General features: G+C 38.0%; 4 protein-coding genes and 2 non-coding genes across 8 annotated transcripts; 2 read left to right on the top strand and 4 right to left on the bottom strand.

The window, feature by feature from the left end:
- Positions 1-420: 420 nt before the first annotated feature.
- LOC117633333 lies at positions 421-510 on the bottom strand. Its single transcript, XR_004586640.1, has one exon. It is a non-coding gene; the product is annotated as a small nucleolar RNA SNORD24 (small nucleolar RNA).
- Positions 511-628: 118 nt separating this feature from the next.
- Positions 629-708, bottom strand: LOC117633289. The gene has a single exon (XR_004586602.1). It is a non-coding gene; the product is annotated as a small nucleolar RNA R12 (small nucleolar RNA).
- Positions 709-1,876: 1,168 nt separating this feature from the next.
- Positions 1,877-5,161, bottom strand: LOC117631406. Its single transcript, XM_034364541.1, has 7 exons — positions 4,764-5,161; positions 4,503-4,579; positions 4,232-4,366; positions 3,428-3,482; positions 3,172-3,259; positions 2,481-2,579; positions 1,877-2,345 (listed from the first exon to the last, which is right to left on the bottom strand). Exons 1-7 carry the CDS (start codon positions 5,081-5,083, stop codon positions 2,205-2,207), a joined length of 915 nt encoding a protein of 304 aa, XP_034220432.1. The 5' UTR covers positions 5,084-5,161; the 3' UTR covers positions 1,877-2,204.
- A 1,736-nt stretch (positions 5,162-6,897) lies between these two features.
- On the top strand, positions 6,898-13,534 carry LOC117631536 (glucosidase 2 subunit beta). 2 transcript variants are annotated; one of them, XM_034364761.1, is made up of 16 exons: positions 6,898-7,232; positions 7,386-7,502; positions 7,930-8,025; positions 8,351-8,590; positions 8,987-9,219; positions 9,569-9,661; positions 9,775-9,855; positions 10,514-10,829; positions 10,932-11,030; positions 11,124-11,225; positions 11,336-11,393; positions 11,510-11,578; positions 12,282-12,369; positions 12,689-12,750; positions 12,886-12,937; positions 13,054-13,534. In XM_034364761.1, the coding sequence occupies exons 1-16, from the start codon at positions 7,112-7,114 to the stop codon at positions 13,114-13,116; spliced, it is 1,890 nt and encodes a 629-aa protein (XP_034220652.1). In that variant the 5' UTR covers positions 6,898-7,111; the 3' UTR covers positions 13,117-13,534. The 2 variants fall into 2 exon arrangements, with proteins under 2 accessions (XP_034220652.1, XP_034220653.1); XM_034364762.1 differs by lacking the exons at positions 9,569-9,661; positions 9,775-9,855 and having other exon boundaries at positions 6,964-7,232.
- A 1,037-nt stretch (positions 13,535-14,571) lies between these two features.
- On the top strand, positions 14,572-17,446 carry LOC117630123 (pyruvate kinase, cytosolic isozyme). Its single transcript, XM_034362870.1, has 3 exons — positions 14,572-15,218; positions 15,625-16,086; positions 16,384-17,446. Exons 1-3 carry the CDS (start codon positions 15,006-15,008, stop codon positions 17,194-17,196), a joined length of 1,488 nt encoding a protein of 495 aa, XP_034218761.1. The 5' UTR covers positions 14,572-15,005; the 3' UTR covers positions 17,197-17,446.
- A 506-nt stretch (positions 17,447-17,952) lies between these two features.
- LOC117631475 (E3 ubiquitin-protein ligase SIRP1-like) lies at positions 17,953-20,276 on the bottom strand. Of its 2 annotated transcripts, none has more exons than XM_034364643.1 (2): positions 19,692-20,276; positions 17,953-19,383 (listed from the first exon to the last, which is right to left on the bottom strand). In XM_034364643.1, exon 2 carries the CDS (start codon positions 19,360-19,362, stop codon positions 18,244-18,246), a length of 1,119 nt encoding a protein of 372 aa, XP_034220534.1. In that variant the 5' UTR covers positions 19,363-19,383; positions 19,692-20,276; the 3' UTR covers positions 17,953-18,243. The 2 variants fall into 2 exon arrangements, with proteins under 2 accessions (XP_034220534.1, XP_034220533.1); XM_034364642.1 differs by having other exon boundaries at positions 20,123-20,276.
- Between the last annotated feature and the right edge of the window lie 205 nt (positions 20,277-20,481).

Raw genomic sequence — 20,481 nt, 5'->3', positions numbered from 1 at the left:
TATCTCTTACCAAATAGGTTGGACTACCAAACGAGTAGTTATATTGATTGATTTAAAAATTTGAGTGCTCAAGACTTGTGAAAATTTTCAGGAATCATTAGTGATAAAATCCTAATTGAAAAGTAAGTTGCTATGGATAAAATTTGAGACTCTGATCTTAAAGAGTTTCTTTATAATTTTTTATAATTTTATTTTTCGGTTTAGTAAGAATATATAACCATCTCTTAATTCACAAACACCGCTAACCATCTCATAATCAAGCCGATATCATGCAGTTCAACGACCGACAGTCCATAGTACTAGTAATACACCAATGCTTCATTATCTTTCAGATTTACAAAAACTTAATATTGGAGAAATTTGTAAAAGATTATTTTATGAAAAAAGACGTTTGAGAATATTGAAAGTAAAAGAGAAGTAGGCCTCAGAGATCTTGGTGGATAAGAATCATCAAATGGGATGATTGAGGATCCCATCAAGAGTAGCAAATATTGATCTACATCAACGGCCCAAAACTATTCAATCTCCAAGATTTAGTCTTGAAGATATTCGGAACAAGTAACAATAATGACATGTTCTTAAAAGTTAAAACAAGAAAATTTTGGAGGACGCGAGAGGGAGGGAAGGATGTAGTCAGAAGTAGCTGGTTTAATATCATACAATAATGTTATCATTGGGAATCCGTCCGATTTTTTTCATCACCCAACATCACACCTCCCTCGCTGCACCCAGAAAATAAATCTAAATTTGAAGAAAAACATAAAAATAAATGTATCAACCTTGTCACCGATAATATCCTATATGGAAGAAAGGAAAATCGGAGCTAAAGGTTGAATACATACATATAAATATATGATAAAATACGAATGTAGGGTATTCACTATAGCCTAAGGATAGATTCCTTGATCCACAAAGATCAAACAATTGCAATTTTAGGCCTCAGATCCATACATAGATGATAGATAGACAGAATCACTAGGGTTTGGGGAAGAAGAAGACTACCACCGAAACAACAAGAGCATGATGAGGTTTGGTGAAGGAGACGAATCCGGCACCGAAGCAGCAAAAAGCCTAATGTACGGTTTGCGAGTTGATTTGTATGAGAGAAAGAGCTTTCGTGCTCCTTTTATAGGGTCAATTACAACTGAAACCCTAGACGCCAGGGGCACTGGCTCGAACTCAAGTGAGAAGCCCAAGCCCATCCTAGCCCATATATGCAAATCTTTGGGCCTCCAATTGCTCCGAATTTTTTTTCCTTATTCTTCAAGATTTAGAAATATAACCGCTCGACTCGAGTCCTCTCAACATCATTCGAGTAATGCTCCAATTCTTTGGAGGGTTTCTCACACACATTATCAAGGTATCATATAGGTTCGAACCTGAGAACACTAGTCTGCAAACTAAGGCCATTTTTCAAATGAGGGTGCCAAATGTTATTAACATTTCTATAATTTCGGCTGTTTTCAAAATTTCCGAATGCCTCAGTCTTCAAGCCTGGATGAGACCATTTAAATTTCATTCGTCACTCGTATTGTTCTTCGTGCAATGTATGGAATATGAATTGTGAGCCTACCGCCTATCAGGAAGACTGGAAGATACATCAACTTCTTTCAAGAGCGTGAGTGAGCTTCAAATACTTATTTACTGGTTACCTTCATCAATTTCCTTCCTCCGTTAATAATTAATTTATTGCAAAGCCAACCTTTTATATAAAAGTTTTCAATCTGTAAGACTGACTAAATGATAATTTCAGTTCTCTTCTTCCGGAATACTGTAACTAAGTTGAAACGATAAACATAGCTACCTAACCATTACTTGAAGGTGTGCAAGATCGATTCAGCAACAAAGAAAAGGGAAAGAACACAAGATCAAAAGCTTTAAAAACATAGATACTGTTACTTGAGTAAACAATTTAACTTAACTACTCACGACATTATCTGAATATCAACATTTATCATGTACATAATAATTCTTAAATTTTCAGCTATTACAACACTGGTTGGCTGCCTCCATGGCCTCCATTTCTCATTGTAGATTAGATTCCACTTCAATGGAAACAGAAACGTAATTTCCTCCATTGTTTTCCAAAACCTACAAAGTTACTAAAGAATTACTCCCAAATTGATACTCTTCAGCCTACCAAACAACCATCAGAATTTCCAATTACAAAACAACAAAACTTCCAAACAAGATCACTTCATACATCATGTGACCACTTTCTGTTTATACCCCAAGGCCGTTGTTAAACCACCAGTTTCTTCAATACCTTTCACGAATGTTCTAAGACAACCATTGATAACACGGGGTGCAGATCCATCACAGAACCGTTTAGCAAGATCTACAGCCTTCACAATCAGCCATGTTTAATTAAAATGAAGCACATTTGGCAAGGGAATAACACAGTTAGACTTTCCTTTTTTCTTTTTTTTAAAGAATAAAACAAATATACTTACAAGTTATGAAAGTATAGAAGATTGTACCTCGTTAATGACAATCGGGTGTCGTGTTTCTAGCACTGTTATTTCTGACATTGCCAAGTGAAGGATGCAAAGTTCCAAGATTCTGCCAGCTGGCTCATCCTGAATGTTAGGGATAGATATGGTGTAAAAAATTTGTAAGCAGTGGTACAATGGGAAGTAAATATCATGAAATCTGTAACATTATATTTTTTGAATTAAACTGAACTAAATTTGTCCCAGGAAAAAAAAATTGAACTCGATTTGATGCCTCATTTAGGAAATGAGCAATTTATGAACCAGCTGCAATTTTTCCAATGTTGTATTGTTATGCTAGCAACTTCTAAAGCAGCATATATGATAAGTAAATCCTAATGGAAGCTTTGAGCCAAACAGCCCCAACATGAGCGGAGAATACAACTCACTTGATTGAAACAAAATAGCTTCATAGAGCTATGCAAGGACAATGCAGGATGGTTAATATAGAAAATAAGCCAGCTATGCTGATATTTACCTTTAAGTTCAGAGTTAGTATGTTTTTCATACACACTTTGAGCCGATTAAGAACAAGTGTAAACATTAATTATGGAAGTGAACCACAAGCAAGCAGGCGACAAAGAAAAAAGACCCATCAAGGTTAAAGCAAATAAAAAACTGGACAGTCAATGCACAACCATACCCAATGTACCACAACAAGCACAAATGTGTATCTGACCTTCCAATTTGGAGGGGCAACCTTGTCAATGACAAGCACATGACTGTCCCATTTATCCATGACTGCAACCAGAAGTTTCCTAGTAAATCTGTAACAAAAAGAAAGACATAGTTAGTTGCTCTCTAACCCTTCACCCTCAACACACACGTATATGCAATAATGGAAAAGAAAACTGAAAATGACATGCTCCACCACTTGCTACATATCAGTTACAGTTACACACTGAAATTTAGATCAAAACACTTAGAAGGTTTACCGCAAAATCAGTTTGCTGTATACCAATTTTGGAGGAGCTGCAAGAACTTCTGCTTCTGAGAAGAAAAAAGTAAACAGACTTTATTCCTCTGGAAGTAATAGTGGCAAATAAAATGGAAAACTAAGCAGCAAAAAAATAACCCATCAAGTAAATTTTGGTAAAGCTACAAGCACAGGAGAAGTTCCTTAGAGCATGTAAGGAGCACAAGTCGAGGGAAGTTGGAGCTCATGAGACCTAACAACTTTGTGAAGTAAGTTATGGAACTATTCATCACAAGTTCTTGAAAATGCATATAGATTTCAGGTAAGTAACCCCCTCTATGCAAAAGGAAAGAAAGAGAAAAATTATTTGAACGAAAAAATTAGCATTATCACATATTGCCCCATTATAAATCATCCCAAGTCCAGTTGTATAACATATAAGCTATTGTTCAAATTTTAGCCTGAGTTGCAAATTGCTGTTTTGATCAGATGAAAGGAAAAAGGTATATTTCATTGTACGAAAATGATGTGAGTGAACTGATCATCAAATCACATAAAGATTTTTTACAAGCTACTATGAGAAAAGAAACTCCAAAATGTATACTTTTGATAGGGTCTCTAAGTTTTTTGTAACAAGCTATATGGTTGAGAGTAAAGCATTTGCAATTAACTTCTCCCAAGTCGCCATCAACTTATTTCAAAATAGTTTCTAGCACAGAGATGAAGTATTAGCAAAGGACCATGTGATATTTGAAAAAAATGAAAAAAGAGATAAAAAAAAGTAATTAGAGAGCATGTGAAGTCTAAATTGTCAGATGTCTACCAATTGCAGATTCCTTTTCATCATTCCGCAGAAGCTCATCTGCTTCTTCGACAGTTTCAACTGTGACCGGGGGTCCTCCGAAGCTCATGGGATTATATTCAAGCAACGAAGCCCTGTCGAATTCATACCCGGGTTCTGGAAATATAAATTGTGTGATAAGTAATTCACAAGATAAGCATATTCGAGTGATGGAAGGATTCATCCAGAATAGATTACAAGCAACAACAAGAGAGATGGACAAAGCAAAATTCCATAAGGCAGGGAGAGGTACCTCGACGGACATTCATTCGCTTTTCGAATAACCGTACTGGGTCAGAACCTTCTAAACAAGCAGCATAAACAATCGACCTACGTTGAAGTAAACTGGGTTAATCATGGTTAAGGCTGGAAATGAAACAATAATTCTCATAATTACTATTTCTGTAAGCATTTTCCTCACCTTCGCCTTCACCATGTCTCCAAGAAACAAACACGGTCCCAGTTTACAGTAAATGATGAATATGAATAAGTAATAAAATAGGATAAGACTTACAGAGCGAGCTCTCTGGCGGCTCTGGGGCTGCAAAATCTGCCACTCTTATCAATCTTGGGCAACATCTCTCTTGAATCACTGTTGGGCTTTTCCAGAGCTTCGTCGAGAGTGAACGTCGAAGTGCGGAGAGAGGTTCGAGGGGAGGATAGCGATTCGGTGGCCAACAATGGTCTTTGGATTAAACCCAGAAGGTGGGATTTTCCGAAGAGCAAAGAAGAAGACGAAGAAGAGGAGAGAGTGAAACTTAATGAGAAAGATAGATGGGGTTTTAGAGTGGGAGAAGAGCAGCAGCTGTGACTGAGAAGCGAGCTTCCCTCCATTGTTCAGCCCTGGAGATTCAGATAATGCGTCTGTCTGTCACTGGCTATGTATGTAATTATGTATATTTCCAGTCAGCGATTTTTGTGGGGTTTTAGGGATATATGTGGCGCATGCCCCGGCCAAAAAAAAAAAGAAAAAAGAAAAAGGGAAGAGGCCATGTGTAATATACTTCTTCTGTGGCCGTTTTAAAAATAACAAAATATTGTGTTTTAGATCAATATTGTGAGTTTTTTTATATAGAATACTATGTGATACATTTTGTATACGTGTTATAACACTTATTATAATGTAAGCGGATATTTATTGATCCTACTCACTTAAAAGAGAAAAATAAACAATGTCGTTCATTCATATTATAACACGTGTATAAAATATACTACATTACTATGCTACCACAGTATTCTATAATTTGTAACTTAACCTAAACCCTCTCCCCTCTCCCCTCTTCTCTTCATCTCTTCCTCCTTTCACCTCTTCCCCCATTTTCAGAGACAAAGGATTTTCCCTATTTGTCTTAGTTTTGTTATAATTTTCATCCAACCATTAGAGGCGGCTGGGCTCAGCGTCGGATCTTCACTTGCATTTCGGCGTCGGATCTTCATCACCATCTTTTTTGCAATTTCTTTATGTTTGGAATAAGTTGCAGAGACTCTTTGGATTCTCTATGTAGTTTTCACCTCTCCTTTTGTGATAGTTTTTCATCTCTCCTTTGTGAGAGCTTTTCATCTCTCCTTTGTGAGAGTTTTATTTGTATTGTTATGGCTTGGTTTTTTCAAGCTTTATATATTTTTTATTATTCTAAGTTTGCAATCTTAGTTGGGATGCCTATGCTAGAATTTCTTCGATCTTGCTTGATCGTTAATGGAGACATACCTGATTTTCTTAATTTTGATATTAGACCGCTCCGTTATTGTAATGGCCCTTTTGTGGTTAGTTTGTATTGGCCCTTTATGGCTAGTGGCTTTTTTGGTTGAATTATGAATGCAACCATAGAATTTCTCAAAAAAAAAAAAAAAAGCAAAAGAAGAATTCTTGCAAAGTAGAGATGATAAATTTTTCCCAACAAGTCATTCATTGGACTTCGTCCATAATCAGTCGGCCGGATTTATAAGAGTTAGTGTATGCATTTATAAAAAATTGATAGTTCATGTATGAATTTGACTCTAAATAAATATTATTAGATTAATACTGAATTTATAAATTTAATCGCCACATATATGACTTTGATTGGGCACAAAACATGTTGCCTAAGATAATTGCATTACGATGTTCCTATAGTTTTTGTTTTTATGGAAGATGTTCCTATGGTTTGCAAGTAAGAAACAATAGCCTGCTAGTAGGAAACAATAGCAACCATTGGAGAAACTTCATGACCTTAGGTCCTGTTTGGTAGGGTTAGGTCGCATTGGACTGGTTAAGTAATTACAAGAGTATCTCATTCAACTATTAGGCATACATAAATGGGTTGTATTGACCTAACATTTTTTTTTTTTTCTAAATTATTTATTACAAGAAACTTATAATTCAAGTAATTAAAAGTAGTTACGCACATACTTGAAGTCGTGTATTCAAATTTTTCTCTTCCAATATTATTAAAACCAACTAACTTTTATGACAATGGTACTTCTCTTGGGAACATCAAAATCGCCCTACCATACAAACCCCATTGATAAAAGAAAGCATAGTCGCAGTTAAATTTTCGTGTTGTCACACTAGCAGTTCATATAAACTCATGGTAAAACTCCCGTTAACTTCCGGTAAAAGAAAAGTAAAAGAAAGGGGAAAAAAAAAAAAGAAAAGAAAAAAAGGTAACTCCCGTTAACTTGGTGCTGGCTTGATCTCATATTCGTGAAGCCGGCGTCGTTTTACAGCTCGAAACGCCATACTACGAGTACTCGTCGAAGTCCTCTGCCTGAGCCCATTTATTTCTCTCCCCTCTCTCTCTGGTCTTTTTTGTCTGAGGACTGAGAAAGAAACGCAATTACAGCTAATAGTCCGAATCATCGATTAATAACAACAAAGTGAAGATGAAGGTAAAGATGCGCTTCATTGCCGTGGTGCTGTGCGTTTTGTGTCTACTCTCAGAATCAATTGTTAGATCAGCATCTTCTTCTCCCAAGAACCAATTTCTCGGAATTTCTCCCGAAGGTCCACCAAGTCCTGCAATCTCTTTCTCATTATTATGATTTCATTTTTTTATAAATACATATATACAGATATTTTAAGTCTCTAAAAATATAAAAAATAGTAGTAATCTGAGTGCGGTTGTTACTGACTATTGGGTTTTGTTTGAATGCCCAGATGAGAAATACTACAAATCATCGGAGGTGATAAAATGCAAAGATGGATCCAAAAAATTCAGCAGAGCTCAGCTCAACGATGACTTCTGCGATTGCCCTGATGGCACCGACGAGCCTGGTCCTCATTCCTTCTTTCTCAATTTATTTTTATTATTTTCTCTAATATCACATTTTTCTTGAGCTGCTTGCCCCTGTGTATTTGTAATAAATTAGTAACCACACCATAATTTCTACCGGTTGCCATTTGCAATTGCATATTGTAATAGCTATTGGTCTTTCGTTCACTTGTTTGCTTTTAGATTTGGTTGTTCCTTCATTACATTCTTTTAGCAAAATGGGCCTCTCTAATTGTATATATCATTTCATAATAATGGATTTGCCTTTAGCTCTTGCTATATTTTGGCGTGATTTTTACGTGTCTGGTTCATTTGATATTTCCTGATATATGGTTTCGTTGATGGCTAAACTTGGATTTGATTTCCTTGTTGATATATAAAACATTTTCTTGTTGACGAAAATGCATATTGTTTTTTTATGGATTGTAGGTACATCTGCATGCCCAGGTGGAAAATTCTATTGTCGGAATGTGGGACACACACCTCTCCTGTTATTTTCATCTAGAGTGAATGATGGAATTTGTGGTAAGTGTTCTGACAGTACAAATAGCATTAGAAGTTATATGTTATGTGTACCATCACAGACTTGCTGCACTTTTGTGTTTTATTTCGATTTTTGTTTTTGCAAGGCGAGTAGGCAACATTAAAAATATTTAATGGGAGGCTGTTAATTCTTGCAATGCTGTTTCCAAATTAATGGGAAAGAGATGTGTATAGAAAAAGCATAATTATCACGATTGAAACTTAAGAAAACCAGTTCTCAATTCCTTAATAACTGAACCATATAACTGTTTTTACCTGGCTGATTGATTTCATCTCTTACACATCTTTACCTATCTGCAATCTGGAGACTGCTGTGATGGGAGTGATGAGTATGATGGTAAAGTAAACTGCCCAAATACATGTTGGGAGGCTGGGAAAGTGGCCAGAGATAAGCTGAAAAAGAAGATTGCTACTTACCACGAGGGGGTTTCTGTAAGGAAGCATGAAGTTGAACAAGCCAGAGTAGCTATGGCCAAAGACGAGGCAGAACTATCAAAGTTGCAAAATGAAGAGAAAATACTGAAAAGGCTTGTTGAACAGCTGAAAGGTATAGTTCTGTCATGTCATGTCTTATTTTTACGACATCATCATCATCATCCCCAGGTTTTTAGGCTTGCAGGTTATTTATTTGTGGTTTTATTTAGTCAAAACTCGCTGTGTTGTACTTATAAAATCAATAGGTATATTTTGTATATTTTAAAGACTATATTTTCTATTAAGGGAATTTAAGAATTTGATAATTTACCAGAACAAAAGCGACACCACATCTTATGTAACAGTTTGTTTTTGTTTCACCCCTCTCACCCTCTCTATGCATTTTTTAGGTAGTTGACCGTCTGTCCATGCCGAATTGCTAAACATAGATAATTTAACATCTCTATGATTATCTGGTAATATAATGGTTAAATATCATAACAGTTCTTTTGTCTCACCTATTGTGTAGAGCGTAAAGAACAAATAGAGAAGGCAGAAGAGAAGGAACGGTTACAGAAGGAAAAAGAAGAGCAGGAGAGAAAAGAAGCCGAAGAGAAAGCTAACCCGGAGAAAACCAAAGTTGAAGAGGAAATTAAGCACGGCAGAAGTGAGGTTGAGGAGAACTCTGACGGTGAACATAAACCTACAGAAAGTACATACGAAGATAAAATTGGGATTTTGGAGGATTCTCATTCATATCAGGTTAGGTTAATTACCCACATGGGCTGCTTTGTTCTATACTTTAAGTGCTATTTGGAGAACTTTGAAAATATATATGTAGACTGTAGATATCTCACACTTAAGGTATATATTCTTCCTTCAGCCGCATTGAAAATGTCTTTCTGCTGATTGAAGTTGCGACTTATCTGTCACGTACATGATTTTTTTTCACATAGGAGACTCTTCCTGCATGCAACTGAAATCAAGACTGATTATGACATTATAAAATAAGTTCTGTCACTTGAAATTAGTCTTTGACCATAATCGCTATTTACTGGTAGTGTAGATAGTTTATTTTCTTCTAGTTCTCACATTGACAGTGTTATCATAGGATACAGCAGAGAAACATGATGACTTAGCTGCCAAAGATGATCATATTGATACTCCTGAACATAAAGGATCTTTGGTTGAGGGTGTAGAACAGGTAAACCAAGTCTTTGAACTAGTATTCTTTAACAAAAATCTGTTGAATTGGAGCTTTCAGTTCTTACATTACATGTTAGATTAAGGGTTTATTTCAAAATTATCTCAATGCAGCATGCAGTAAAGCAGAAGGAAGAGTCTGTTGCTATATCTGAAACTGACTCTGATTATGGGAGCAAGGTGCCTCCTGATGAGGTATTGAATTATGGTTGCACAATATTTGGTCGATTTATTAATTGATTGGCGGCTGAAAGGTATGCTTCGCCAAAATATTTTAATATGAACATCATTTCATATATTAAGTTCAAAACTGAAAAAAAAAGGATCTAACATGGGGACATGTACGGTACTCCATCAAGGTTTAGATTGCTGATGGTATGGCACACATTGTGGAAATTCCATGGTGTGAAGAGTGTAGTATCAATGCCGAAATAAGTAGAATTTTCCTTCTTGCATCTGCCACCAAATAGCCTTCTCCTATTGCATTTTTCTATATGTAGGAGAAATGAAGTCAACTAGAAATAGTCGTATGATAGATTTCAGTTGTTGATAACTTTATATTCATGAAAAGAATAGAATAATGAACTTCAAGGCTTATATGTTTTGCTTATGAAGAGCTGTTGATAATATATACACTTTGTTAGGTGAGACCATGATTGAACTTTGATTATAGGCATCGAATACAGTAGTGTGTTAACATAAAAAGCATTAAATTTGTCTGATATTATTTTTTAGGGTTTTCACTTGGAATATTAAATCATGACTAGCCAAAATTTTCCAAGTGTTCTGACAGTTTCTAGCTGGTATCTTTTACTAGGAGCTAATGGGTTTTTGCTTTATCATGTATCTGCAGGGCAAGGATGCATCAGAAAAGACTGAGTCATTGTCAAGGGAAGAGTTAGGCCGCCTAGTTGCTTCTCGTTGGACTGGGGAAGATGCCTCAAAGGAAGGAGGGGACGTTGATAATGCAAAAGATAATGATCATGAAGATCATGAAGAGGCGCCAAAGGACACCCATGAGGGGGAGTATGATGGCTATGCTTCAGAAACTGATGATGACAACCAACGATATGATGATGAAGATGTAGATGATGATTTTGGAGAGGCGGATCATGGCGATTCTGATTCTTCATACAAATATGAGTCAGACACTGATTCAGATTTGTCAGGTATGCAGCGGCACAGATGACTTGTGTTCATTAATTTGCAACTCAAGCTTTTTAGATGGACTATTATGCTCCTTATAATTTTATTGCACGACCGTACTTTAGATGTAACAACCTCAACATCTTGGTTGGAGAAGATACAAAAAACTGTGCTGAACCTCCTACAGGCTGTTAATGTATTTCAGACTCCAGTGAACCGATCAGGTAGTCGGTCAAAATTTTGGACGTTACTTAGGTGCTTGATCATGTATAAGAACATATGAATGTCTCATCCCATTGTACTTATCTGTTCTTCAGAAGCTGCTAGTGTACGGAAGGAGTATGATGAATCCAGTGCCAAGTTGTCTAAGATACATTCAAGAATATCAAGTTTGACACAAAAGCTAAAACATGATTTTGGTTAGTGTGTCTTGAGCTGCATCTATATATATGCTGGGTCGATAATTTTTAATGGCATAGTTGGTTAGTTTCTGGGCCTCCATAAGCTGAACTCAAATTTGATATTGCAGGGCCAAATAAGGAGTTCTATTCATTCTATGATCGTTGTTTTGAAAGCAAGCAGAATAAGTTACGGACTTTTGTCTTATTTTAATAGCTTTAAAATATCATAATAATACAGTTTTGATTTTTAAGGAAATTTCATGTTTGATCTGACCTTTGGGCACCCAAAAATCTTTGTTCAGGTATGTTTACAAAGTATGCCCATATAAACAAGCTTCCCAGGTGGAGGGCCACTCTACAACTCGTTTAGGGTACGTGTCTACTTCCCCCCCATATATTGATAGCTTCCCATATATCTTTTACAAGAAAAAGGAGAAAATATGGGAACAAATAGGTGTCATTTTGGGTGGACAAAAATGAAGATCAAGTTATGCGTCTATCATGTTCTTAGCCTTAGGCATTTGCTCAAGTTGTCAAAAGTTTGGTTTGGGTTCAGAATTAGACTATGTCTTGTATTCATGTTTCACTAATCATAGAATTATGAAACAACCGGAGACCGTATATTTACTCTTTCTAGGTGTGGAGCAGCTATTTTATTCTTCCTCCACCTAAGAGATCCTTGTCAGAGGTCAAGCACTACATCTTAGCTGTTGATAAGCCAATTTGAAATTCGTTTCTAGTTTGTAGTCCTTGCATTCAATTCAAAAGAAGGCAAGTCATTTTGGAAGTGGTTGGATCATTAGATTTTGAATCCAATTACTTGAGCATGTCTGGCTGCGTGCATATGTGCCCCCATATGTAGCAGCAGCAGCTTGCTGTCGATACTGGTGCAAACATTATAGATTCAGTTGTGTTCTGGCAATCTGTTAGGAAATATCAAGCATATGACATGAATGATGTCGCTATCTGAGTTACCTCTGTGTGCTTTTGTGTGTGTGCTGTTGCATATGTTTCTTTCATTTCGATTAGCTTACGTACTACATTTTTGTTTTTATGTAATCTTGGGGAAAATAGGAGCTGGGAAAAATTTGAGGACTCATATAAAGTCATGGTCTTTGCAAATGGTGATAAGTGCTGGAATGGGCCCGATAGAAGTTTGAAGGTAGTTATCATCATGCTTTTACATATTATTCTCCGATTGTTGTTATTTAATGAAACTCGTATCTCCTGAATTGTTTGTTTTCAGTCGAAGTTATTTTTTGGAGTGGGTTTGAACATTTAAATCTCAATGGAGAACTTAAAATGTGATTATTGAATTGGTATATTGTAAGACAATGGTGGGTCATGGGTTTGCTAGACACCACAAATGACTAGTACAAATATCCATTAAAATTGGGATTGAAGATTAGAAAAGCATAACAGAAGTTTTGGTTTGATTTTCATTTTGACATGCGTTCTTACACATCTTGTTTTATATGCAGGTCAGACTTAAGTGTGGATTGAAAAATGAGGTTGCTGATGTTGATGAACCAAGCCGTTGCGAGTAAGAATTGCTCTCTCTCTCTCTCTCTCTCTCTCTCTCTCTCTCTCTCTCTCTCTCGCAAAGGGGTTTTTGTTTATCATGGTAGATATGTAGTAGTGGTATTACCTGGATCTAACTTTCAGTTTCCTATGACAGGTATGTAGCATTGTTATCTACTCCAGCCCTTTGCTTGGAGGAAAAACTTCAGGTATTGTTCCTTCAAGAATTATCTTCTTTTTTTTCAGTTGGGGGGGAGAGGGGGGGAGGAGAAGGTTTGCTGCTGTTCTCTTGCGTTGAATTATCTAATGTGATAAAATGTGACAGGAACTGCAACACAAATTAGAGTTGTTGAACAAAGAACAACCGCAAGGCCACGATGAACTTTAAATTGTGGTGATGGGTTTACACAGCAAGGTGCAGCTGGCTGGAGTGATCTTATGTTATGTTTATCTTAAATGATAAATGGATGCTACACGTTGCCTTTCAGAGAGGTGGTTTGAAGGATATCAAGCAAGTTTTCGAGTGGTGGCGTCATCCCATCCCCTGAAATTGAAGAGTCCTTTGTTTTCTGGATGGAGGCTGTGATGGGAGAGCCCTTAAAATGCAAAATGTGACTTGGCAAAAACTGATATTGAAATGAATGATATGATCCTCTCTCCTCTTTCCTCATCCGTCAGATACATTTTTTGAAATGAGCTTAGAGTAGTAATTCGAAATATGATAATATAAGATACAAAGTAGTTGTCTCTGAATTTCCCGCACTATCTGAATATTTTTACCGAGCCCCTCCCGGGGATTTTATTTACAGCTGGATATGATAAAACTGTGGATGACAATGTTGTCGTCGTTGTTGACGATAAAAAAAAAGGTTTTGGGGTGGGGGGATTGTGTTGGTAAAATCTCTAACATACAGGGTTCCTCCTGTTTTGTGGTGTTTCCTCTTTCCTGAGCAAACAAGTGTTTTAACTCTTTGTTTTACTATGTGCTGGTTAACTTAGGGGGGAGGGAGAGAGAGAGAGGCAATTGGTTTTGGTTGGTATTTGGTATTGAAAAGTGAGATACCACGGCGCATCCAAAACAGAAAACTTTCTTGCCTTTCAGGTTTCTGCCCATCGAATGGACTGAAATGAGACGAACCAAACCAATGGACGATGAGAAATTGAGATGAAGGAAAAGGGTTGCAGGCAGTGACCCACCCACCGGTCAGTCAAAGTCAGAGATAGCTCAAAGGACACGTGTAAAGCGTGAGTAAACCGTTCCCCCTTGTATTGTATGTGTAGTGCAGGCACATACAGGCAGCACAAACAAATGGTTTCTCTCTCTCTTCTCAGCTTTGAACAAGACAAGGCCCCACCACGGAGCCCGCTGCTGTTGCTGCATGCCTGCCTACATACCTACCTACCTTTGCCATGCCAAATTGCCAATGAACATGAAATTAAAAAAGAGAGTATAAAAACGTGGAGTTTTTTTGTTGTCTGAAAAAGAAGAGAACGTGGAGTTGGTTGAGTTGCGTCCAATTATAAACCCCTAAAAATAATATCAATGGTTGTGACGCCATTGTTGACTTGGCATGAGTAGGACTCAAGGCTTTGGCGCCTAGTTTTCTCGTTTTACCTTAGTCGTCTCTCTCAGTCGGTCCTCATCCTTCCTCATTTTTTTGTTTTCCAAAGGTCCTCTTCCTTCTTTAGAGGGAGGAATTGTGGTGTAATTTGAGCCCGCCTACTTGGAAAGAAGGAAAGAAAGAAGGAAAGAAAGAAAGAAAGAAAAAAGAAAAAGGAAAAAAGTTAATGAAATTGAATTTAATTCCAAATAAAAAAAACTTATTATTTTAATTTGTGAGGGGCTTGGCTGATAAAATAAGCTACCTTGTTGCCCAAGAAGCAAGGGAATATGCTTATGCTGCTCGCTTGCTTCTATTGTTTTGTTTTGTTTTGTTTATAAAAAGGAAACAAAATATTAAAAGAGAAGAAAGAAAAACAGAGTGGCATCGGCGAACACGCTTCTCGCTCTTCTATTTTACCATTCTCTCTCATACAATCTCATAGACCATAGATCACACACACAGACCACAGATCGCAAAACCTATTAGCCTATAGCCCACCTTTTTTATTTTATATTTCTTTCTTTTTTCATTGAGATTGAGAGGCTCTTTCATTGACAAAACACACAACTCTCAAACTCTCCGCCAACTCTCCTCCAACTCGTCAACTCTCAAACTCTCAAAAAAGAAGAGGAAGAAGAAGATTCCAAGGCGGAAATACAAGGAGAATAGGAAAATGGATCAGAGGCCCAAGACGAAGATCGTGTGCACGCTAGGACCTGCATCGCGTTCGGTGCCCATGGTCGAGAAGCTGCTCAGGGCCGGAATGAACGTTGCGCGCTTCAACTTCTCCCATGGCTCCCACGAATACCATCAGGAGACCCTCGACAATCTCAGGGCCGCCATGGAATCCACCGGTATTCTATGCGCCGTCATGCTCGACACCAAGGTCTATTCTCTCTCCACCCCTCCCCATTCATTTCTTCCTCCCGATCCCATCTGATCCGAATTTATCGGATTCACTCACAAATCATGCATTGCCTTCTTTAATTCTCTGTTTCTTTCTTTGTTTTCTTTTCTTGTGTTTGCTTGCTTGTTTGTTTCCTCATGTTTGGGTTTAGGGTTCCCACACAAGAGCGCTATTAAATTTGTGTTTGATTTTGTTTTTTCCATTTCTTTTTTTTGTTGTTGTAAATTTCCTAGTGGGTGGGCGATTTTGATTCGCTAAATGCTAATGACCTAATATTAATCCTACCCATTTCTAAATTGATGGAAAACATTGTGGACCAAACCTGATTGGTAGATTGATTGATTGATTGATTGATTGTTTGTTTCCCACATTTACTGCCACACAGGGTCCAGAGATTCGAACTGGATTTCTCAAGGATGCCAAACCTGTCCAGCTCAAACAGGGCCAAGAAATCACCATATCCACTGACTATAGCATCAAGGGTGATGAAACTACCATTTGCATGAGCTACAAGAAGTTGGCTGAGGATGTCAAGCCAGGGAGCATGATACTCTGCGCTGATGGCACTATCTCATTTTTGGTTTTATCTTGTGACAAGCAAAAGGGTTTGGTTCAATGCCGCTGTGAGAACTCTGCTGTTCTCGGTGAGAGAAAGAACGTTAATCTTCCAGGGGTCGTAGTGGATCTCCCGACCTTAACAGACAAGGACAAAGAAGACATTCTTAAGTGGGGAGTTCCAAATAAGATTGACATGATTGCTCTGTCTTTTGTTCGGAAAGGTTCCGACCTTGTGGAGGTTAGGAAGCTCCTTGGAAAGCATTCTAAGAATATCCTTCTCATGTCAAAGGTATGCTCATTTTCATAAACCATAAATTGACTCATTTCGGATTCTGCTTCTTTTTTTCTGCTTTCGACTTCAGAGAGAATTGTTGGTGCCATTGGTTAGCAAAATATTATGCATCGATTCATTTGAGAGTAAAAGCATGAAAGAGGGTTACTGATCATGTGGCATTATTCGGATAGTTTTTGAGACATTCACTAAAACTATGTGACTCTTTGCAATGTATCTACTTTCTTATTTAGATACCATTAACAGGTGAGTTTCGATTACTTCTTTGGTTCTTACTTCAATTTGATTTGGTAGGTTGAGAATCAGGAAGGGGTGGCGAACTTTGATGACATCCTTGCAAATTCAGATGCATTCATGGTGGCACGAGGTGATCTTGGAATGGAAATTCCAATTGAAAAGATCTTCCTTGCCCAGAAAGTGATGATCTATAAGTGCAACATCCAAGGAAAACCCGTCGTCACGGCAACACAGATGTTGGAGTCAATGATCAAATCTCCACGTCCAACTAGGGCTGAAGCTACTGATGTTGCCAATGCGGTTCTAGATGGCACAGATTGTGTGATGTTAAGTGGTGAGACTGCTGCAGGAACTTATCCTGAACTTGCAGTTCGGACCATGGCCAAAATATGCGTAGAAGCAGAAAGTACCCTTCATTATGGAGATGTCTTCAAAAGGATTATGGATCATTCTCCCGTGCCCATGAGCCCATTAGAGAGCCTGGCTTCTTCTGCCGTTAAAACAGCCAACTCGTCCAAAGCAGCTCTTATTTTGGTCCTAACCAGAGGAGGAAGTACCGCAAAACTGGTGGCTAAGTACAGACCAGGCATGCCTATACTGTCTGTTGTTGTCCCTGAGATCAAGACCGATTGCTTTGACTGGTCATGTAGTGATGAAGCTCCAGCAAGGCATAGTCTAATTTTCCGTGGCTTGGTTCCAGTTTTAAGTGCAGGATCTTCCAGGGCCTCTCATGCAGAGACGACTGACGAAGCACTGGACTTTGCCATTCAACATGCTAAGACGAAGGGGCTCTGCAAGAATGGAGATGCTGTTGTGGCTCTGCACCGTGATGGAACTGCATCTGTGATCAAGATCTTGACTGTGAAGTGATGATCATCCCGATAACTTTTTTGCTGCCCTTTTTGGCGTTCTCAGAATTAGCCAATGACAATGCTTATGATTTTGCCTCATTTAATATGTTTTTGGATGCAAAAACATCTACCTACTGCCATCTATCTTTGTGATGAGCTGGCTTTGATAGCTACATAATTGCTGAATGCGATATGGAACTTTATGCAATACTAATAGGATTATTTGCAATATTATATTTTAAGGGAATACATTTTCCTACTTTGCTGAATTTCGTGTTCGTTATTCTTGATTGATGTGCTTTTTTATCGTAATATAATCCTGTATGGAATTGCTGCATATGCCAGAGCTTGATTCTGTTTCTGTAAACTGTAGGGAACCAAATGCGTGGAACTGGTAAATTCATTACCACATGAAAGTTGGAAAGTTCTTTAATTCACAGCATTCATGCCACTTGAACTTGTGCAACAAAATGGAGAGTTTGAATATGCTCCATCCCATGACCAACATAAAACAATTCAATCAAACAAAATATATTCATGAGTGCATACAATTCAGTTCACTCGGCGGGCTTTTTTTTGGCGCATAATTGTCGGGGATATAATAATAATCAAGGGTTATCTTCCTGAATCACTTCCCAAGTATGAAAGAGGATCCCAAGATAATTTTTTTAAAATTTTCAAATTTCGTCAAATTTCAAAATTGGCATGTTGCAGTTTGTTTGTAACTCATGCAATGAGAAATGAGCAATATGAGGACTAGCAGCTACACCTTCAATTGTCCTGAAACTTTCAAATTAAGCAGCTAGCGTGCTAGAGGAAAGCAATACATCATCTCAAGCAAGAGCAAGTAATATAGCAACAGTAGAAGTTCTTATAGGTGTGTGTAGGAGGCGCCAAAACATCTACAAAACAAAAGACCACCCCTCTTTTTAAACACATAAACGCACAATTTGAACTTCCAAGATTCACATTCAAGTAAGATACTATGTACACAAGCAGACCATTGAAGCAACATAATGGACAAGAACTTGATATAGCCACTCAACTCAACTAATGGAAAATATACTCAATTCTCATCTGTTCGAGAAGCGCTTCCACTTCCAGTTGCATTTGCTGCTGAGGAAGAATTACCCCCACTGCCACTAGATTGAGATCCTGAGTTAGAAAACAGACCATTGAAAGGCCATGGAATTGAAAACCTTCTTCCGCTTCCGTTTCTCCCATCCCCATCTCCCTCCACCCCACCACCATCACCACCTATGTTTTCACTCTCCCTTTGGTCACTGCTGTTCCTAGAATTATCAGAATCGCGTTTGGATTCATCAGCAGGCAACTGAAACCTGCATACTGGACAGGAACTATGAAGCTCCAGCCATGGCAGAATACACCCGCTATGGAATTTATGCTTACATGGCATCTCTTTTGCTTCTACACCAGCCTCAAAATCATCCAAGCACACTGAACACTGCAAATTCTCCTTGATTGTCACAGTGGGCAGAGCTTCCACTGCCTCCTTTTGCGCTGGCGGAGTCCCATATCTGTTAGGATCATTCTCTGCCAAATGTTGCAGCAATAAATCTAAACCAGGCCCAATAAAATAATCGCCTAATGAACCCATAGGAGTGTGATTGTTGTTTTGGCCCTGATTCGAATCATAAGAACCCTGAACAATGATGGTTTGACTGAAAGGATTGATCAGAATTACTCGTTCCCTTTCCCTTTCCCTTTCTCTCTCCCTATCCCTATCCCTATCCCTATCCCTATCACTCTCAGAATTCTCAGACTCAGATGCCGAGCCAGCTCGAATGCCTTGAAGCAGCTGTAGAATAGTGGCCGAGTTTCTCCTCCTCCTTCGGATGATTGATTCAAGTTCCCTGTCCAATTCAGTGTCTCCGCCATGGCGGGCCCCGCCATCATCATTATCATCATCCTCATCCTCATCAAAGTCTAGTCGTCTTAATCTTCGGCGTCGATGGGGATTGTTCATCATTCCCAGCAAGATTGGTGCCCAGAGGGAGAGGGCTCGATCTGATCCAAAATCAGAGTCAGCTTCATGACTGTCCCTCGTGTTGCTATTCATTTCCTCAATAAATCCGCTTTGGCAAAATGGGCATTTCATTTCTACTTCCATGATGGGATCCACCATTTGAGAACACACGTGACACCAATACCTTGCTTCCTCCATTTCTCTTTTTCTCTTCGGTCACTGTCACAAGACCATAGCAAAAAGATCAAGATTTTAGCATGACTTCCCAGATCTAAGCCATCCAACAATTTAAATATTGTTCTTCAAAACCCAAAGAAATTCCATGAGACCATTTAAAATATAAATACTCCAAACCAGAAAAGAAAAAATAAAATAAAATTTTGACAAGAACTTGAAGAGCACCTCCGATCAACCAAAGAAACAAATAATTTTAAAAATAAAGATGGTGAAACTTCTTCTAATCCAGAACATGCAAAACAAGAACAACAAAAGAAAAGGGGAAGACCATGAATTATTTTGATTCTTACCACAACCCAACAAAATCGGAGAGAAGACGACCAGAGAGGAACAAGAGCACCAGCAACTCAGAGCTTGGGATATCAAATCGCGTCAGGAAATGAGGATTTTTATGAAGAAAGAAGAGGTGTAGGTGAAAAGATTTAAAGCCAAAAGTAAAATTGGTAAGTAAAGAAGAGAAGGATCTGGAAGCATCGCTCTCATTCTTATTCAAGTCTTGGTGTTATTTCGGGACCAGGCTCTAATAATTAATATTAGAGGATCAGAATTCAGAATTCAAGAAGAAGAAGAAGTACATATTTGACACGCAAACCATACAAACCTAATTAATTAGTTATTTAACCCCATGATCTATGCATACATACAGATACAGCAAGTCAAAAGAAGAAGAGGAAGAAGAATATGAATTCAGAAAGAAATAGCGGAATTGTAAACTGTGTACCCAAGCAACAGCAAGCAGTCAGTTTTTTGTGAATTTCTTTCTTTTCTGGGTTTTGCTCCGACGCTGCAAAAGAGAAAACTGAGGGAAACAAGAAGATTCCACCCACCCTTCCCCCTCTCTCTCTCTCTCTCTCTCTCTCTCTATCCCATTCCTTTTACAAGTTGCTACTTTCTTTCTTTTTCTTTTATTTTCTTGTAATTACAATTACTGGTCCCCCGTTTATTTTCTTCTTCTTTGGTTTTTTTTTTTTTTTTGTTTTGTGCCTTTGAATTGGATGTGTGTAATTTACTTACTTTTTTTCCTTCCTAACGCGTTATGTAAGATGCGCTGCTGGCAGTCTCTCATTCATTCTTTTTCAA

The sequence above is a fragment of the Prunus dulcis genome, chromosome 6 (assembly GCF_902201215.1).
Source record: "Prunus dulcis chromosome 6, ALMONDv2, whole genome shotgun sequence".
Taxonomy (NCBI): Eukaryota; Viridiplantae; Streptophyta; class Magnoliopsida; order Rosales; family Rosaceae; genus Prunus; species Prunus dulcis.
Note: the sequence above shows the minus strand (reverse complement) of the source record. Positions and strands in the feature narration are given on the sequence as shown.

Bases quoted from the DNA above. Each gene is read 5' to 3' on its own strand.
- LOC117631406 (XM_034364541.1), bottom strand. From the start codon at position 5,083: ATGGAGGGAAGCTCGCTTCTCAGTCACAGCTGCTGCTCTTCTCCCACT. The intron at 4,580-4,763 runs GTAAGTCTTATC...ACTTCAACGTAG, and splicing joins GCCGCCAGAGAGCTCGCTCT to GTCGATTGTTTATGCTGCTT. The intron at 4,367-4,502 runs GTACCTCTCCCT...TTATATTTCCAG, and splicing joins GCGAATGAATGTCCGTCGAG to AACCCGGGTATGAATTCGAC.
- LOC117631536 (XM_034364761.1), top strand. From the start codon at position 7,112: ATGAAGGTAAAGATGCGCTTCATTGCCGTGGTGCTGTGCGTTTTGTGT. The intron at 11,226-11,335 runs GTTAGTGTGTCT...TTGATATTGCAG, and splicing joins AAAGCTAAAACATGATTTTG to GGCCAAATAAGGAGTTCTAT. The intron at 12,370-12,688 runs GTAGTTATCATC...TTTTATATGCAG, and splicing joins GGCCCGATAGAAGTTTGAAG to GTCAGACTTAAGTGTGGATT.
- LOC117630123 (XM_034362870.1), top strand. From the start codon at position 15,006: ATGGATCAGAGGCCCAAGACGAAGATCGTGTGCACGCTAGGACCTGCA. The intron at 15,219-15,624 runs GTCTATTCTCTC...ACTGCCACACAG, and splicing joins CCGTCATGCTCGACACCAAG to GGTCCAGAGATTCGAACTGG. The intron at 16,087-16,383 runs GTATGCTCATTT...TTGATTTGGTAG, and splicing joins ATATCCTTCTCATGTCAAAG to GTTGAGAATCAGGAAGGGGT.
- LOC117631475 (XM_034364643.1), bottom strand. From the start codon at position 19,362: ATGGAGGAAGCAAGGTATTGGTGTCACGTGTGTTCTCAAATGGTGGAT.